The sequence below is a fragment of the Mustela putorius genome, unplaced genomic scaffold (assembly GCF_011764305.1).
Source record: "Mustela putorius furo isolate JIRA1106 unplaced genomic scaffold, ASM1176430v1.1 tig00003834_pilon_pilon_pilon, whole genome shotgun sequence".
In the NCBI taxonomy this organism is placed as follows: Eukaryota; Metazoa; Chordata; class Mammalia; order Carnivora; family Mustelidae; genus Mustela; species Mustela putorius.
Window position 1 is genome coordinate 129,705,236 of NW_025421987.1, and position 15,272 is coordinate 129,720,507.

The 15,272-nt window shown below is 35.5% G+C and overlaps 1 protein-coding gene across 9 annotated transcripts in view; it reads right to left on the reverse strand.

Moving 5' to 3' along the window:
• TCAIM (T cell activation inhibitor, mitochondrial) overlaps window positions 1-15,272 on the reverse strand; it is a 45,563-nt gene that overhangs the window by 18,498 nt on the left and 11,793 nt on the right. For 8 of the 9 annotated variants that reach the window (XM_045089034.1, XM_045089032.1, XM_045089035.1 and 5 more), the window contains 3 exons: window positions 12,774-12,909; window positions 8,336-8,489; window positions 3,525-3,762 (listed from right to left, as the gene is read on the reverse strand). In XM_045089034.1, coding sequence (XP_044944969.1) covers window positions 3,525-3,762; window positions 8,336-8,489; window positions 12,774-12,909 — 528 coding nt within the window. Of the gene's footprint in view, window positions 1-3,524; window positions 3,763-3,958; window positions 4,074-8,335; window positions 8,490-12,773; window positions 12,910-15,272 lie in introns of those variants that run through there. The other variant, XM_045089040.1, reaches the window with a different exon arrangement.

Consider the following 15,272-nt stretch of genomic DNA (forward strand, 5'->3'; position numbering starts at 1 on the left):
AACTCACTCTCTCTCAAATAAATACAATCTTAAAAAAAATATTTCAGTAACTCCCAAGAAGTTCAGTTCTTCATGGATTTAAGAGCATGAAAAGGAGAGCCATAATGCAAATCAAAATAAAATTAAGATGGCATAAATTTCAAACTCCTAGGCCTCAAACTGCGTGGAACAAGTAAGGCATTTACACAAATAGCTTTTCAAACTTCTTGGATGGCAATCCATACAAAGAAATTTTTTTTCACAGTAAGAACTTTTAAATGGTGACTCAGTAGGTACACACATGCACACACATATATGTTTCTACATAACTAAAACAAGTATTTTGAGAAACACTACTTAAACTTACTGAAAACATGTATTTTTAAAAATGTAAAAAAAGATGAAAGCAAAAGCAAAACCACTTTGCTGATCCCTAATCACTAAGTTGCATCATACTTGCAATGTGAAAAACACTGACTTAGCCTACAGAAAAGGAAGAATAAATAAATGCATGATACCAGTTAAATCATGACTAAAATTTCCAAATGTTCTACAGAAATAGTTCCAAGGTTGTAGTTGTACAATGTGGCATTTTGTGAACACTAAGATTGACTTAGAACTTCTACACTGAAAGTGAAATATAACTCCTTGAACAAAATTCAAATGCAAAAAATGGAAGTCTGACATTTACTGGATTTCAGTGCATGATAGAGTAGCATTTCAATGGCCTTTCTATAGTTCCATGACATGTTTTTTTCTTTGGAAAAGGTATTTCATATGGGATTATTTGTTTAGACAGAAATGGATCCCACTGGCTCCTTCCAAGCACAAATTAAAATTCATTTTGTTATAATATTATTTGGAAATTAGAGAATATACCCAAAATATGGACATATTAAAACCTACAACATGTCCATGGAGTGGAATTTCCCAATTTTTTTTAGACTGGCAAACTTCTATTACAGTATAGAAAAAAAACTCGAGGTATTAAAAATTTCACTTTATCCATTTTATATGGTTATACAGTAAAATGATTTTGAAGTAAGATAAAGCACAACTTGCCAAGAAATTCAGAATTACATAGCATGTCCTAAACATGGATTGAAATGTAACTACCACTTAAAAAAAAAATGTAATTACCAGATGTAATATGAAAACAGATTGAACGGAGCTTTATAATGTGGTAATTCTTCTACTTAAAAAAAAAATCCTGACTGATTTATTTTCACAATTTCTAGGTTTTATTTCACAACATTAAGAGATGATTTCAGTTTACACTAAAAAATACTGCTATTAAAAAAAAAAACACTGCTATTATATTATCTTTTTAAAATACTGTATCTTGGGGACACCTGGGTGGCTCAGCGGGTCAAGCCTATACCTTAGGCTCAGGTCATGATCTCGGGGTCCTGGGATCTAGCCCCGTATCGGGTTCCCTGCTCAGCAGGGAGCCTGCTTCCCCCCTCTCTGCCTGCCTCTCTGCCTATTTGTGATCTCTGTCTGTCAAATAAATAAATAAAATCTTAAAAAAAAAAATTGTATCTTGAAATACTAGAAGAAATTATTAGAAATCCTAGAGGAAAGCTTAACATGCTTTTAAGAATAACTTTTGATCAGGTGAATACAATTTATAAATCCAGTGAAGATCAGTTTGATGTAAATTTGAATTATCATTTTTATGTTCTTTGTGACCATTATAATTATGTGCGCCTTCTGATTCCTCTTCTGCAACCTAAATATACAAGATGAAATTAAACAATACAAGAATCAAAATAAAAACATGAACTGCATATGGCCAAAATGACCATGGTGGCTAACAAGTTTTGGCTGTCACAGGTACCCTAAATCTTAGAAGGCAGCATCACTCAATTCATGAGTTGAAAGCTCTCCAATGATTCGATGATTTTATAATTATTTTAAAATAATTACAAATTTAAAAAATTAATAATTGAAACAAGAAATTGATACAGATATTATTCTGACTTTTATGATAAAAGCTCCTGGAATCCTTACTGGGAAAAACTCACCTAAAACAAACTGTTGAGTAAGACCTCAGTAGAGTACCTTCAAAGTGGGCAGTATCTGTGTTTGGGAAAAGGTCAAGACTGGCTCAAAGGGTTTGGAGCTGCTCATACTCACAGCAGGCCAAGTGAGAGAGAGGGGGAAGCAGACACCCCGCTGAGTAGAAAGCCCAATGCAGGGCTCGATCCCAGGACTCTGAGATCATGACCCAAACCGAAGGCAGAGGCTTAACCAACTGAGCCACGCAGGTGCCCCTATACATCAATTTCTATCTTCATTACTTCATTACTTCTGGTCTGTCATTATCATTCCCAAAGTCACATTTTCATTCTGGTTTTGTTTACAAAGAGAATTGGAACAATTAAAATCCACATATTTAGGGAGGTGATTTACCCCCTAGTTACACACATACACAGACCAGAGGGAGACCATCATAGACATGTACACACATGCCTTCCGACAGGTTGTCTCCCTTTCTGTACTAGACTACTACTTTCTTGTCTCTATGGCTTTATTTGGAATCTAGCTAGATAGCAAGGGCAGGGATTCCTGAGTTAGTATAGGTAGTTCACAAAGTAGATGTTTGGCCAGTAGATAATTAAAGATAATTTATGATGTAATAAATGAGAATCCTCTGGTAAGCCATGAACTCTTTAGGTACAACTATAGGCAAAGAATATGGGTGGTGTTTATGGAGTCCAAAAAGGACTTATTCAAAAAAATATTAATGGTGACTTTACAAACAGGACAAGTAAAAGGGAAATATTTCATACATGGCTTTTATAATTAAAAATTATTCTTTCTCAGTATTTCCAGATTATATTTTTAAATATAGATATAACTAACATATAACATTAGTTCCATGTATAAAACATAATGATTTAATATTGGTATATATTAAAAAATGATCACCGTAGTAAGTCTAGTTAACACCATCACCATACATGGTAACACATTTTTTTCTTGTGATGAAAACTGAAAAGATCTTTTCTCTCAGCAACTTCCAAATATACAATACAGTATTATTAACCACAGTCCCCACACTATACATTATTATATCGCTAGGACTAATTTATTTTATAGCTGATAGCTTATACTTTATAACCCCCCAGATGATATTTTCAAATGTTGTCTCCATGCACTTCTATCATGTATGGATTATTACACTAAAGGACATTACTGTTGAGCTATCTGGAGAAACTGGAAATGTTTAACACATGAAAAAAACTAACTTTTTTTTATAGTCTTAGGTGTATATCTTTTCTCTACTTACCAGGGGTAACTTGAAGAGCAGAATTTTTAAAACTTAAAACAAAACAATCCCCTGTATGCATGTTTGGTATCAAAAGACTACAAATTAAATATAGTTGGAAGTACTTGGGCAACTTTAAGAAACATGAAATCTTTTTCATAATGGTTACTGGATTAACTATTTTAATAGAAATTACTTTTCTTGGAAGATCAGACTCTCATTCTAAATATGAACTACGAATAAGTTTAGTAAAATAAGAACTTTTACATACGTTAGGGTTGTTTCCATTCTTGAGACTTGTTCGAGGTCTTCATGAGGGTCCTTAAATCCAGTAAAGTAGTAGTAAGATTTGTCCCACTTGATGGGCCTGTCAGACATCCTTTTAGCAGAATGCACATTAGTATTCAAGCTTTGGATATGTTCAACAGATAAACTGCAGGAGTTGAGAATATATAATACTGTGCTTAGCAGATCTCTGGTGTGCAAAGTAAATTTGACTGCTCGAAATCCTAGAGAATATAATTCCCCCAAACAATTAATACAGATGATTATTCACTTATTTAAAAACACCTTTTCAAACAACAAAAATAAAATAAAAATCTTTTAAAAACATTTGATTACTGATTAAAAACTATCCTACTGGTAAATAATCTGTAAACAGAAAACTACTTCCCTTGTCCAAAACTACAATGCAGTTATCTTTACCTTCATGAATTCCCTGGTCAGTTCTCTGTCTAGTTTGGCACTTGAGACCTGGATCCAGCCCATGGAGGGGATTCAAAATATTTTCAGTGCTGCCCATAAATTTGGTCTCGACAGTCTAAGAGATGGAAAAACTCTCTTATGAGCAAGTGTCCATAAAAGGCAGTTTCTGGCACTAAGACAAAGGGGGAGAGGAGGGGATGGGGAGGATGTACTGTGACAGTGGTTCAGATGAGAGCAGCCAGAGAGTCTAGTCTCAGGGGTGCCACAAACCCATCTTGAATTTTCTGTGATTACAGGAGATTATCTTCACACTTGTCCACACAACTACTTAATAACTCAACATTTTTTGGAAGGGATGTGAAACTCCTTAATTGTTTAAAAGTTAACACTTTACAATCTTAGTTTGATTATGGATAGTCAGTGGGATAAGATTAGTAATCTTAACTTGTTACAACCTCAACAGGAAATTTGTTTTCTCCTTTTTATCTCTTCATTAGTGGGGGTTAGGCATGATTCTAGCTGAATTTATGTAACTTCTCAACACCCTACCAACCATGTGATTATTATCTCTTTGCAAATGCGAAGAAATAGGAAGAATGCAGAACAAGGGTTTAAATCTGAGTTGACTTCAAGCCCAGTATTTTCTCCATAAGAGCATGCTGATTCTTTCCTCATTTTTAAAAAGTACTTTTAATTGGTTTTGAAAATTATAACATTATTATATAAGTAATTAGAGATGCATATAATAAACATAAAAATAATAATAAACATAAAAGTCTCCTTTTAAAAAGGATAAAACCTCACATCTTTATTAGACTTATATTTAAAAATATATATATTTAAATATATATTTTAGATTTATTAGTCACATCTATAACATACTTGCACTATTTCATACGGTAGCTCCTAGCCCTAAGTGGCAGTTTAGAGTTAAATTAATGCAAATTAACAAAATTAAAATTCAGTTTCTGGTCATGCTAACATTTCAAGTGCTTAACAGTCACATGGCACTTGTGCCCGCTATATTAGTGTGAATGCAGAACATTTATATCACAGAAAGTTCTCTTGGACAGTCGGACTGCTCTAGACCTTTTCTGTGTTCATGTTTCTGTGTTCATTACATACAATATATGCTATTCATTTACACAAACATACACCTACAGTTTGGATTGTTTCCTTTTAATATATAAACAGTATCACTCTAGACATATTACTTTGAACTTGCTTTTGTTACTTAAACTTGGTGACTCTTCCATGTCTGTATGTATGGATCAATCCATTTTTTATTAGCAGTTATATATATCAGTCCACATAATGAAGGAAACGAAGCATAATTTCTTTGACATTTCTGAAACTGATGGACATAAAAGCTTTTATTTTTCACTTTTTATATAAGGCTGAAATGTATTTTCCTTTTTTTTTTTTTTAAGATTTTATTTATTTATTTGACAGACAAAGATCACAAGTAGACAGACAGGCAGGCAGAGAGAGGGGGAGGCAGGCTCCCCGCTGAGCAGAGAACCCAATGTGGGGCTCGATCTCAGGACCCTGGGATCATGACCTGATTTGAAAGCAGAGGCTTTAACGCACTGAGCCACCCAGGCGCCCCTGAAATGTATTTTCTTATCTTTGGCACTGATGACAGATTTCACAATTTAAATTATTCTCAAGAGATACACATTCCGCTTGCCACACAGAGTTAAGGAATCTAGAACATGCAAACTAAGAAAGTTTTTTTAGCTGAATTCCTTGAATCATTTTATGGTAAAGTGAGAAATACTAGTAAGGGAGTTGTTCTAGTTGGTGAAAGAAGAAAGTAAAGTCCTAATTCCTGTGTTTGAGGGTAGGAAGAGCTCAGTCAAGGATAAATCTGTTTCTACCTTATCAATCCCATTAACTACTTAATTGAATGTAAGGGCTAAGGAATGTGCATATACTTTATTGGAAAACAGTACATCATTAGTTTAGTTTGGATTTGATTACTAAAGTTAAACATTTTAATTTTTTTGGCTATTTGTATATATTGTTTCCTGAACTGTCTAGCCATTGTCTTTGCCCATTTTTGTAATGGAGCTACTTTGTGTTTTCCTTTTGGTTTCTAAGAGCTCTTTATACATTATCTTTTTGTCATATATGCTGTATTATCTCCCACTTTGAATTCATTTTTTCTATAATCCATTTTTGTTTAATGAATGGCTCAAAGTTTACCATTAATGAAAGTTGAGGATTTCCGTCTTTATTCAGTCACAGCTGCCTACAGTTACTTATTGTAGTATTAACTCACAGAAAGCTCCCGGTGAATCTTCTACTTGTTTGAAGGAAGTTTATTTCCTCATAGGCCATCAAAAGTGAAGAAGTAATTTAAGACTTTAATTTTAGTAATGAAAATCAGTAGTAACCACTTTACCTTATTACCATCTTAATTAGGAATGATCTTAATTTTATAATCAGATCAAGAGATTAAAGACATTAAATACTTGTCAGAGTGCCAATCTCTGTCATACAGGCAAAGGTAAAAATGATTACTAACAATATTTTTAAAGAAGAATAGATAATGTAGCATATAAATCACATTAGACTAGGATTAAGGAGACATTTGTTCTAGTACCAGCTCTGTCCTTACTTTGCTATGTGAAACTTCTTAAGTTTCTGAGTTTCCCTCTGTTTGCTCCTTCCCTAACAAATAGACCTGGTTTATTCTTTAACTCCACATATAGTCAACATTCAAGACAAACCCAATAGATGGTGCTTGTGAAAGTGGCAACTGTAGCTACTAGAAATGAGTCTGACTCTCCCAAATACAGACAAATAAAAACAGACTGGTGATAACATTCTTGTTTTAAAAAACTGTAAAGGATGTAATTTGCTCTCATACATTCCATCTGTTATGGAGAGAGAAATCATGAGATCTAAGTAGACCACTATGCCTAAGTATATGATATTTTTCAATTCATGGCTTAATCTTAACTGTGTATTTATTAAAAAGTATTTATGAATATTTGGTCTTACACAACATATTTGTTATTGTTTACAATTTCAAACAGAATTATGTCATTTAGAGTGATAAACATAATTACTTATTATTACTACTATCATTTAAGCATTCTTCAGTAGAGCAGTTCCTTCACAACAGGGCTATGAGTTGACTTTTTGTCTTGGATAATGAGAATAGTGTCTATTTTTAATAAAACTCCCAAATCAGAGGTAGATGGAAAAGAGTCAAGGAAAGGAATTTCTGATTCCTGAACTCCCACATACAAACACGAGAGATTAAGAAAACAGAGTAAATGTATTATCAAATGCTCACTCCTAGAGAGACTGGGTGGGAAGTTGTTTTCAACATAAAGATCCTGTTTTAGTACTTCTTAGATCAAGCTCTTCCATACTCCATGTAAGCACCCAGGAGCCCTGTGAGCCCAAAGTATAAGGCAGGGGTCTTCACTGTGAGTGTTTCAGTACATAACACAGTACTTAACCTCTTCCATGCTTTAGTACTTAAACTTTCTCATTTTAATAATGAAGAACCAGAAGTTAAGCTCTCATAGCTAGTCACTGGCAGAGCTAGAAATAGATTCTAGGTTCCAAAAACCTATCAGATTTTGAGTTGTCTAACAGTTTGCTTCAGAAAAAAATTATAGCACATTTTATACTTGTTTTAATCTTAACTCAGAGAAAGCTCTTGGTAAACCTTTAAATTATTTTAAAGTTCATTCTAAAAATAAAGTCATTTCCTCAAGGATCACCAAAAGGATGACCCCTTTATTTAGATATGTAGAGAAATGATAGACCTGTATCTACCTATCTACCCTTAATTTTAAATATTTTTGGATCAGGGCTAAAGCAGTAACAAAGGGCCAAAAAGAAGGCTATCTATTAAGACTGACTAAAAAGAGCCTACAGCTGGAGTTGAAAGACCTGGCTGGGTTCAAGACCCACAATCCATCTCCAGCCCTGGGAAAATCCCTGCACATAATTTACTTGGGCAAATACTACCTACTTCATGGGGTACTTTGATGGCTAAGTAAGGTAATATAGGCTGTACTTTTTAAAAAATGTAAATTGTTATATACATGGTTAACACTTAAAATATGAAATAGGAGGTGAACAAACAGGAACATTCAGTTTTACACACAAAAAAGTTTAAACTCAAAAAAATGGCTTTTTCAAACACAGGAAGCCAGGAACAGAATCAAATTCTGAGAGAACAATCAAATTTTATATACATACATACATATCTACACACACATACATACATACATACTTACTTATTTATTTATGACCAAGGCTTCAATCCAAAGGTATTCAGGCAACGGCAGACTTAATAAACATATTTATCACATAGCTTGCAAGGGAAACACTAGAAATAAGAAAACATACCAGAAGTGCTAAAGGGTTCCTGGCCTTCAGAGGAATTCTGCTCCGTTTCTCTTACATAAAATGTAAGCGGAGTTGGTTTCAAAGACCTGAAGCCTGGTTTCTGGAGGTTTTCTAAGTAGACACTCAATCTCTTAAGAGAATTTTCATTGACTTCCTGGAAAAAAAAAATACCAAGGAGCATTTACACACAAAACAGATCAAGAAAACAACAGCATTTATATCCTGAACTTTAAACACGTTATTGAGGGTACTGAATAATTTAGTATTAAAAATGTTGGGATTTCATAACTCTTCGATGAAGAATAAAATTAGATCCACATTCTTACAACATGTAACAGAACAAACTCTTTATGGCTAAGATGTGAAAAAAAGTAACTAAGTACTAGAGGAAAACATGTTGAACTCTTTTATAACTTTGGTGTGGAAAAAGTCTAACTATAGTTAAATATCTCTAATACATGATTGATAATATGTGATTGATGAGCCCACTTACATAAAAAAACTAAAAACTAAAAAAAAAAAGGCACACAAAAAAACCACACATACACACACACAATAAGCAGTTTATTGACAAATAAGCTACTGACAGAAAATATCTGCAAGTCATTTCTCTCTAATAAAGAGCTCTTAAAATGACCATCCTGAGACTGGTTGAATTATGGTGCATTCATTCAATGGAATACTATACAACCAAAAAGAAAAGAAAAAAAAAAAGAATGTGGTATAGATATCTAGGAATTGACATGGAGTTATTTCCAAGGTTGTTAAGTGAAAAGAAGAAACATCCTTTAGTGAAGGAATAGCTCTAGGGAATGGCATAAATAGTAACCATGTTTCCTATCACTGTAGGTTTCTTCTCAGATACACTGTATGATCTGAAATTAGGAACAATCAGTTTATTTTTGTCTGTTTAACTGATTGTAATATGCTATTCTTAGCTACCATAGTTCAGTGGGCTGCTGAGGTACCTTTCCTGCTAGTGTTAAGACTAAATCTTTGTAATTCTGTTTTGCTACAAGTTTCTATGTTTGCCAAAAAGAAATATATAGAACAACCCAGAAACCCAATGAAAATGGTTACCTCCAGAAGTTATACAAATGGGGCAAAAGAAATGGGACAGGAGTGAGACTTCTGAGTAAACTTTGTATTTAGTTTTGATTTTTGAAACCTAGAAATGTTTTCTGTATTTTAAAACTGAGTTAAAATGAAGAGGATTAAGAGTAGCTGTGCTTCACTTTGAGACCCTATTCTGTTGCTGCTTAGATAGCACTTTCAGTCTGTTTTTCTAGAAAAGAGACAAGGGTGTTCCATACAAATGCAGAGAAGACTGGACTGAATGAACATGAGGGGCCAGGAAGGGTGAACTGCCTTCCCTGAGCTAGAACTTTGGTGACAATATGTCTAATATGGCAAGGAAACAGAAACAGTACCACAGGATATGGGGACAGAGAATGCTGGGTGGCAGGGTGACAGTTTCATATAAGGCAATCTGGGAGAGCCTCATGAATGTGACACTTAAACTAAAGAAAGGAAAGGACAAACCATATCTACGTGACTGACCCCCCCCAGTAAAAACCCAGAAACCAAGGCTTCACACAGAGTAGGCACTCAAATACAAGTCAAAAGAGTAAATGAAAATATAGTTGACTCTTCAACAACATGGGTTTGAACTTCATGGGACCACTTATACATGGATTTTTTTTTTTTGATTCACTATGATTTCTTAATAACATTTTATATTCTCTACCTTATTTTACTCTAAGGCACCTGGGTGGCTCAGTGGGTTAAAGCCTCTGCTTTTGGCTCAGGTCATGATCCCAGGGTCCTTCCCCCTCTCTCTCTGCCTGCCTCTCTGCCTACCTGTGATCTCTCTCTCTGTCAAATAAATAAATAAATAATCTATTAAAATAAAAAGAATATAGAATACAATACACATATCATGCAGAATATGTGTTAACTATATTATTGGTAAGACTTCTGGTTAATAGTAGGCTATTAGTATTTAAGTTCTGGGAGAAGTCAAAGGTTATATACAGATTTTCAAATGTGCAGGGGGTTAGTGTCCCAACCCCTGCACTATTCAAGGGTCAGCTATATTAATTTACTAGAATAATTACATTTTAGGGATTTACAGAAATCAGAAAAACTGTTACACTCACGGATATGGTTTATTACAGCAAAAGGATAGAGATTAAAATCAGCAAAGGGATACAGATTAGAATCAGGAAAAGGCATGTAGGATAGAGTCCAGGAGAGGCCAGGTTCAAGGTTCCCGTTGTTCTCTCCCAGTGGATTTGTAGAGCTAGCACTTGATTCCCCAGGAACAATGTGTGACAATGCATGAAAAGTGTTGCCAACTGCAGAAGCTCAGTCAAGCCCTGGTGTCCAGCATTTTACTGGGCTCAATCAAGCAGGCATGTAGTGGCCATGTGACTGACCTTAGCTGTTCAGTCTCCAGCACACCCAGAGGGACCCCAACATATGAAAACAGGCATTCACCAAAAATCACATTTTTAGCGTAAAATATCTGGCATGGCCTGATAGCTCACACATACAAAAGATTCCCATCAGGCAGGATATTTGAAGGGCTCAGAGCTTCTCTCCCAGGAGGCAGTCAAGGGCAAATACCAAAGCTAGGCATTTCTTTGGAATGTAGAGTTTAAGTAACACATGCCTGCTGAGTTCACCTTTTGGAGCACACAGTAGTTTTAATAAAAAAACAAAAGATACACTGGTAGAGGAGGGAAAACATTCACCTACGACTAGGCATAATTTTTCCACATATGTTGGGTTTAAAAACTTTAAGTAATTAACATCCTCAAAGTAATGGATATTTTTTTGTTGATTCATTTTACTAATTAAATTTTTTTCCACTGCAAGTAGAAAAAAACTATATAAAAATGTTCTAAATTTTTAAGAGTTCTAAATCCCTTTTAACATTAAACCAGGTATTAATGTTAAAGAAAATAAAGAGAACAAATGAAATAATATTGACCATCCTCACTAAGTTTATTATAAGTTACTTCCCATCTCCGTCTGCATTCCTTGAGCACACAATAAGTGAGGCTGTAGGGAAGAGAACCAGCAGCATGCAACAGAAGGGAAAACCACTTAGGGCACTGAAAAACTTTCCTTGTAACCATCCTTAAAAAACAGACTGACCATGGTGACAGAAGCCTGAAATTTTCTTTCAAACACTCAATTTTACTCCAAACACTGGTTCAGAAAACATTACTAATACTTTAAAGACTCTTCATGATAGCTTTATTGCCCTCATAAAAAATGGCAGCCTTCATAAACAGGGAATTACCCAGTCTATCTCCTGTGTGCCTTCTGTATATTCACACAAAATACTTGACTTCCGACATGTCTGGTCACCAAATGAGTGGAGGTTTTTCCCCACAATAAGCAATTCTCTCTGACACCAGCTGGTAGTCCTACAACTTAACTCAATTCTGACATTATATATCCAGAGACAGCATCAGATCCCACAAGTTAAGGGCTCAGTTCCCCAACACCGTCCTCTCCCTCTGCCGCCACACCGCCATATACACACTTCAGATGTCTGTCACACCTGTTATCACTTGAGTTTTTGACCAACCAGCAATTTGCAGCAACCCCCTCCTTAGATTCTATTAATTCACTAGAGTAGCTCACAGAACTCAGTGAAAAACTCATGTTTACCATATTAAATGATATAATAATGGACACAGATAAACAGTCAGCTGAAGAGAGACACAGGGTCCCAAGTGCAGAAGCTTTTGTCCCCATGGAGTTTGGGAGCACTACCCTCCAGGGTAGAGATGTTTGTCCACCTGGAAGCTGTCTGAACCCCATACTACTGGAATTTTATGGAGGATTCCTCATGTAGGCATGATCAATTATTATGTCTATTTCCAGTCCTTTTCTCCTCTCTGGAGGTTGAGGGTTGGGGCGGAAAATTCCAAGCTTCTAATCATGCCTTGGTCCTTCTGGTGACCAGCTCCCATGCATGAGCCACCCAGGGTCACTGCAATGGAACAAAAGGTGCTCCTCGTGCTCCCATCATATAGGGACTTACAAGGCCTTTAGGAGTCAGGTGTCAGGGATGGAGCCAAAGACCAAAGAGCAGAACAAGAGATGCTTCTAGTGCTCTTCTCACTTACGAAGATACAAGAGTATCAGGAGCTCTGTGCCAGGAACTGGGAGCAGAGCCCAATGTATGGATTTTCCATTCTCTCAGATTTCATAAAACATCAATAATCAGATTTCCAATTTTCAATATGTATATCTTCAAAGCAAGTCAAAACACTGACTTTATTACTATAACAGAACAATCCAAATTTGTACAACTGTGTACAATTTGTACAACTGTGTGTGATAATATTGTGTCAAAAATTAGCAAAACTTTAGGTTATGAAATGGGGACTAAAGGTTAAATAAATAAATAAATGTTTACCCTTTCTCTGGGGTGCTGTCCAAAGAAATCTGGATGTACTGCAAAGTAGAATGGTCTCAAGGCATTGACGGCTTCAGCTCCTGATAAAGTTCTTGAGGAAAGAAACCAGTGTGGAAATATCTTCTCTAGACATAACCTTTTAAAAAGATGTGGATTTATTATTCACCAAGGCACTCACTCTCACACACACACACACACACACACACACACATCCCCAATGTATAAAGTGACAATAACATTAAAATTATTACATATAGAAAATACCATAGAAACAAGACAGAAATAAAAACTGTGGTTATGTTGTGGGTATATATTTATAGCATAGGGAATACACTCCATAATATTGTAAAAACTTTGTATGGTGACAGATGGTAGCTAAACTTATCATGGATATCAGTTAATAATGTATAAAAACATTGAATCATTATGATGTATACTTGAAACTAATAGGGCACTGTATGTCGATTATACTTTAATTAAAAAGAATTTAACAAATAAATAAGAAATATATTAGAGTTTTAACAAGCAGAGAGTGCCACATGGTTTCTTAAAACTGGTTATAAATTCCTCTGATGCAATATGAGAAAATAATATTAACTAATAATAATAAAATTTCCCCTCAAACACTACTTTGAAATGTTAAGTGGCTTTACTGCAGATGGTGACAATTTCCTGTTATCATTTTTTTCTTCAGATAAAAAACCCTCAATATCCATAGTGTAATCTTTTTTTTCTAGTGAAAAATATTTTGAGTACAATGCTTAAAAAGAGATACAAGATGCCCCTTAGTTTACCTCCTCATAGCTGGCATGCTAAAATTATCCTAGTTGGGTAACTCGACATTCTCATTCTTAAATTTTGGCAAAACACATCTAGGAGTATTTTTTAAAGTACAGTTTTAAATCCAGATGAAATTATTTGCAATTTTTGGGAAGCACTTCTGTGACATCTATTTTTGAACATTATAATTTTACCTTTTCCATTCTATAACAGTCTATAAAGAAGTCTAAATATGAGGCACCCTTTTGTCTCATATATGACCTCATACAATACTGAGTAGAAGTGTGTCTCATACATTATTGAGTGAATGGAAGGCTATTGTATTTTTTAAATGATAGAGATTACAGGATCATTTATGGAGATTTTTTGGCAATCTGGAGACCAACCACATTTTCAGATTACCTCTTTTTTTTTTTTTTTGGCACATATTCAAACCTTTTACAAAGTCAATATACAAGGCTGTGCATGAAGAACTACAACAGGAGTCTAAACAATAAAGTAAGCAATAAGTCTGGTACTGATGGTCTCAATATCAGGCCGTGTAAGCAAACACTGACAGCTCCACTGATTCCCCGTTTGAGCTTCATTTCTCATTCCCAAATGTCTCACAGACACTTAAGCTATCCTGCCAGCCTCTCAAATTTTATGTGTCTAAAATAAGGAGTAGAGGTCACTGTTTTCCTTCTAATCTCAGCCTGGGTACAGAAAGCAAGGAAGCAGTTCAACCCAAGATTATCTTCCTTATCTCTGTCACTGCGGTACCCCTTTCCTCCATGTTGCCAGAGTACAAATCCACAGCCAGTACCACTGCCCAATTTTGGGTACTCTGGAAATTGGCTGTTTCTTCTCACTTTACAATGTCCCGGAAACCATTCCTTCTTTCCATTTCTCTGCTGCCCATTAACACCAAAAAGTTGAACTGCACAATTCATCTACCCCCTAGTGTTTTTTCCCATTTTCTATACAGGTTAATTTTCCTAAAATCCCACTACCACAGTATTCCCTACTATAACACCTTTGCTAGTGTTTCAACTCCTGCGAATAAAATCCACTTCTTAGTCTGGTATTTCCAATCCTCTGTAATCATTTCCAATCTGTCTTTCTACAGTGATTTCCTACCACTCTAAGACGACTTTAGGCCAAAGTAATCTTTCTCATTCCTCCCTCATTTCTGCATGATTTCTCAGCCCCAAACACGCTCCCAGTGCCCTACCCAAATTGTTCCCACTCACTGAACAATTACTGTGTAAGTACTATACACCAGGAGACAAGGTGCCCACTTCCCCCACAAACTTCCCTTTTGTATCCTCACTATAGTTCTTTCCCTCTTCTAAACTTTAAAAACTCTGAACTCTAAGAAACTGCTTACCTGCCATATTTGCAACAATACCGTCAAGTATAAATGATGTTTCCATTTGTTTTTCTCTTCCTCTATCCACCCACACACCTCAGCTACCATGGGCCCTTGAAGGCAGTAACCATATTACACATACAAGCTGAGGCTGACTATGCTGGTTGGCAACCGCTGAAAAGCAGAGGTCAAGACACACTTAGATGTGTGAGAGAACCAGGAAAGGGAGAAGGTGGAGAGACCTTTCAGACCACAATGTAGGTCTGACAGGGACAGAGCAAAGGCAGGAGGACTGGGTAGGAAGTCCTGGACTGCAGCACAAGTTCCAAGAATGGTCAGCCAGGCCAATGAGGAGTTGGACCAAAGGC